General features: G+C 37.8%; 1 protein-coding gene across 1 annotated transcript in view; it reads right to left on the bottom strand.

Moving 5' to 3' along the window:
* The window catches only part of MLLT1 (myeloid/lymphoid or mixed-lineage leukemia (trithorax homolog, Drosophila); translocated to, 1), a gene marked incomplete at its 5' end in the record, with an annotated part of 24,883 nt that overhangs the window by 17,883 nt on the left and 1,656 nt on the right, over positions 1 to 5,344 (bottom strand). The window contains one exon of the mRNA XM_010283308.1: positions 4,023 to 4,105. Coding sequence (XP_010281610.1) covers positions 4,023 to 4,105 — 83 coding nt within the window. The remainder of the gene's footprint in view (positions 1 to 4,022; positions 4,106 to 5,344) is intronic.

A 5,344-nucleotide genomic window follows, 5' to 3' on the forward strand; every position in this document is an offset into this window, starting at 1 on the left:
GGAAAGAGCAGTAGAAAAACAGCAAGGCATTTATTGTACCCAGTTTGTATTGATTCAAGCACCAGAAGCCACTAACAGCAGCCCTCATTACAGGAAGGAACACAAAGAATTTTAAAACAAAAATAGCATACTAACATTTTCAGGCCAACAATCCCAAGTGATCCACTATCATTAGTCAACTGCACTTTCAAAAGCTTTATCATTCAACCTGCTGAGACCCTGCCATTTGTTTTTCAGGTTCAGTTACAGAGGCAAAGGCTCTAGCAGGCCACCCGTATCAAATGAGACTGCAGATCCTGTGGCCTGTATAGACCACTGCAACTCTCTAGAAAGCTCAAATATACAAATTTTCCAAGTTGACAGCAATATTCAAAATATACATTCTGTAATTCAAATGACAGGACTGAGAAAGCACCTACTTAATGAGGAACTGAATTACACAGTCCACAGGAAGGACAAACAGATGCCAACAAGATGTAACTATGTCCGTAGAGAATAAGAATAGGCTCTTGCACCTTTTTTAATACTCTGCTGACACTTTCCTGTCTGACACAAAGGCATCAAAAGCTTCAGTGGGGCTGAGAGCACTGACTCTACTACTCCAAACAGACAACAACAATAACAAAAAGAGAGTACTCCAACACAGAGTTAATGGCCACTTTTATGCAAAGTTGCCTAAAAAAAAAAATTTCGCTGTTTTAGTGAAATTCATTGAAAAGATTCTTAAGCCATTCTTAGTAAAACTGTTCCTCAGCAGTGAACAGGCTGATGTTTCTTTAGCCAAAGCAAGAGTATACTGGCTCCAACAACCACTATTTTTCATCCTAGTATCAAATTAAAACAGGGAAAGGAAACAGCTGAGAAGGGAGACAAACTGGAAAAAAAATTTTCAGCCATGGCAAAGATCAGCCTCCACAGATTAGTTCACTCCCTCTTTAAACCCTTTCTCTTCTCACCTTTACAAAGCTAAACATGCATCAATAAACAAATCCCAAAGCCTTTGCAACTCTTCTTTCAACTCAGAGGACACACATCAACAAAAACGTGCTAGAATGTAGGGAGCATATGGCCAGAAAGACCCACACAACTCCTCCTGTCCAGCCACCTACAAAACAGCTTTTTCTACCCAATCCCAGAATCAATCCATAACATCTACTTGAAAAGGGTTATTCAAGGATGAGTCCCAAATGCTGTAATCAATTCAGGCAAACTCAAAACAATATATGCTCCTCACACAACAGCTGATCCCCACCAGTGTCAACAGGTTTACAGAGATCAGAGTGAACATATGGTCTTGAAGTAGTAAAGACTTATTTATTTGGTGCTTTAATGTCACGTTCTTTAATCAGGAAAAAATAAGCTGTGTTCTAAGCCTTTGCCATTCCTCCTCCTCTTTCCTAATCTTTTTAATTTCTACTATATCTCAGTCTTTACTTGTCTTTTGTCCTTGCATTTTCATCTTTGCAGAAGTATTCACCTCTTACCTTGCCTTCAACTCCACTTACTGAAAATAATCACAGCTCTTAATATTTCAAGATGGCATTATCACCAAGCAATAGCAGTCAGAGGAACCAAGTTCTTCACATTGTCAGGCCGCTTTTCTAAGCTTCTAGCAATCATAAGTACCACGCATAACTTACAAATGTGCAGAGAGTATTACATTTGCTAATGTAAGGATGGAAAAATTACTTTTAAGCAGTAAAAGCAAATGTCAAACAACTTCAGTATAGCTCACGTATTTCAAGTTCATGGTTGAGCCTGGGAACATGGCTCTGATCAAATGACACACTGGAAGATGGAAGATATCATATTTTCCCTCAATCACCACTTGCCCCAATTAAACAATGGGATGTGCTGTCTGAAACTCCTTGATTAGTCAATTCGATAAGCTTAAAAGTGGAAAAGAAATTCTCCATAACACATAAATATAAAAAAAACAGGGCAAAGGTGAGTATTTTGAAGACTTGTAGTTTTGCAAACAAGTCTGCAAATAAACTTGTTCTTCTATTTATTTTTCATGTTCCTGAAAACCAAAATGCCAAAAACAAACCGCCTTCTCCTAAATTAACTGCTACTTCCATTGTTTCCACTAAGAACAGAGACCACCTATTTCCCTTATTTATAAAAGCTATCCTATCCCTACTGCTAGAAGGAACAACTATGCAGTCACGTGTTTATAAAAACAATGAGAAGTGATGACCCCGGTGGGTGTGAAACCAAGTTATACTCAGAAAAGCTGCCAGTTCCATGTTCTATGAGGACTGTACGAATATAAGGGACAGAGAGAAAGAAAACATATGAATGCAGATGACAGTCAATGCAAACAAGTGCACCTACAAAAAGAATATAGGAGAGGCAGAAGTGAGACAGAAAGATCTGAGGACTTGTGAAGGACAAAACCATCAGAGACCTGCAGGGAAAAGGCAAGTGTGAGAAAAGACTGCGTAAAGAAAGGAAGGGAAAATAAAAGGTAAGAGTAGAGACAAAACATAGCTCACCCATCACAGTCATTAGAGATTCCATTTACAAGAAATCAGCATGGAGACGTTCACATTTTTTGGTCAGGAATGTAAAGGTAGATTTTGAACCTGAATTAAGCCAACATACAGTGCAGACGAAGAGTTTCCTGATTTCCATCCAAACCCTCAGAAAAGCCACCAGAAGTCAAACTACTTTTAAGCTTTTGAGGCGTTTGGGGTTTTGGGGGGTTTTTTGCACTCAAGTCGTAGTTTTCAGTGGTTGCCAAAAAAGCTGCTTCTGTCAACAACTTTCATCCCCTACCCTCTAACTGCCATTTCTCTTCACATCCTTTTGGCTTACCCCACCCAAAAGAAAGTTGTGGGCAAAACGTTCCCAGGTTTAGAAGACAAGTCTTCTTGCGGTTCAGTCTCATTATTTGCCTTATTACTCAGACTCATAAAGTGGGGTAAGAGTAATGCAGTAGGCCAAAAACACAAACTAAAATGTTAATTATTCGCAAATGACACTGCCAGGACAGTATACTCTGCTAGACTGGGATGAGAAGGAAACGACAGACACATTTGTGGGGGGTGCAATGGAAAGGATGCTGGGAAGCTAAATGGAATTAAGTTGTTATATGTGGTCTGCTGTCAACAATACCTGAAGTAATGGCTTGCGCTCAGAGGGCCACGGGGGTGGGGGTGAGAGCATGCATTATAGTGATGGGGCTTAACGGTCAAATTTAGTTTAGCTAGGTTCCCTCTTAGAGATAATAAGCAGAACATTTTTTTATTGTTTATTTAAGTAGTAATCAAAACCAGAACAATTCACTATTCATGTTTAACAAAACAATTTAACTGAAACTGAGTTAATATGAACGCAAGTGCCCAAATCCCTATTTTCATAACCTTCTTCAAGTCATGTAGCATGTGACCTCTGTGGTAAGACTTAAAGCAAGCAATAAATCCCAAATTTTAACTTTCATATACTTGTTGGCATAACATCTTAAGATTTAAAATATTTAGTGTTTTCTTTTTGGAAGAGTACTGAATGACAGTATTTTTAACATAGCTGTAAATACCTGTCCTATATATGCAAATGTTTGTCTTGAGCCTAATGAAATTTTATACCTGTACAGTTCATTTAGTAACACTGCAAATAAAAAAATGGATTTTTTTAATATATTAACAGTCAACACAGTATTTACAAATGTTTATAAAATCAGTGTTTTATGTTTATTTACTTCCCTATTTGCATAAAATATTTTAAACTGCTTTAATATTAGCCATGCTAGAGAAGCTTGTTACAAGTGGTACAATCTCTGTTCAGAATCTCTAGGACCATCACACTGTCCTGATATTACCTTTCTATACAATTCCACTCCTGCCAAAAGCTTTCTTTTGAAGTCTGGCAGGAGCTTCCAACTCCCAGTTAAATTCTATTTATTAGACTAATAAAAAACACACACATAAAACAGTCACATAATTTAGAGTCCTTCTGTCAGGCAGTTTCAGGCTCTGGCACAGCTCAAAGCAATTAGAAGACCAGAAATCAGATTCTACCTTATTTTTGAAGTACACTTCAATGGGCATAATGAAGCCTGCATAGCCAGACTCCTCCACTTTGTAAGGGGGCTCCTTGCACACTGAAAAGAGAACAGAAAAATATTAACTTTGAATATAATGTAACTTAATCTGAGCCAAAAAGGAGTTGCAAGATGAGAAATAGGCCTCTGACAACTCAGGACACATTTAAAATACTGACCTTTGTGAAAAACCAAAATAAGATGGTGGTCATGGGCTTAGTTAAGAACATGAAAATCTGTTCTTAGCTCCTCCCATGGAAAGGAAACATAAAACACTCTGTGCCAGAGACTCCATGAGATTCTCCCCCCACTTTTGCAGTCAGATACAATTACATTTTTGTGCTGTTCCACAACAATGCAAACTGCCAGTTAAAGCTGTCTTGCAAAAAAAAAGGCAAACACCCAAAAGGTGAGAATTTGAACAGTACGGAAAGGTAAAATTTACTTTGATGCCCACATTTACGAATCAAAACACTATACCATGCGAGCAGATTTTTTTTTCTTGAAATGCTCAATCTTCATAATTACGTAACAACCATACTACAAGCTGCTTCATCCAAACCTCGTAACAAACCTGAAGGGCAGGTAAGCATTGCTATTTATTTCGCATACAAGGAAACGCAGAAAGGTTGAACAGTTTGCCGCTAAGGTCACAGCGCTCCTTACTGCGGAAACATCAATTACAAAAGTTAATCACTTCTAAGAAATTAATCTACATGCTTCCTGTCTCGGTTCCCCCTGTCCCACTACCTGCTGTATCTTCACACTACTGAATCCTTCCTATCACCTACCACTGCATTTCAATGTAATGATAGCTGACTCAAAGGACTCTAGGATCATTTATTTGTCCATGACATGTCTATACGTAACAGCTGCCAGGAGAAACATGATACCAACACAGATATTCTCCCTCTCAAGAACCGGATGCACTTGCATATAATTTCTGCACTACAATATATGTAAATAAAGTCAATTAAGTAATTAGAGGAATTCAGTGCACAACTTTTTACTTTCTCTAAAGAATTCCAAGTAATTAATATGATTAGGAAACAGTACCTCAAACCTAAAAAGCACACAAATTATTTTTCTATAATGAAGATATATTATTTCCAGCTCTAAGCACTCCTACCATCATTAAGGTGCTAGAAAGCAGTACTCAAAATTCAACTGTGAAAAAAGAGCATATCTAAAAATAATCAAAATCTCTAGACTTGTTTTAACTTGAATTTCATGCAAGAATCCTATCATTTAGGGGAAAAAGCCCAAAACCAAAGAACAGTGCCAATAAGGCAGCAGGAA

Source organism: Phaethon lepturus, unplaced genomic scaffold (genome assembly GCF_000687285.1).
Source record: "Phaethon lepturus isolate BGI_N335 unplaced genomic scaffold, ASM68728v1 scaffold17883, whole genome shotgun sequence".
NCBI lineage: Eukaryota > Metazoa > Chordata > Aves > Phaethontiformes > Phaethontidae > Phaethon > Phaethon lepturus.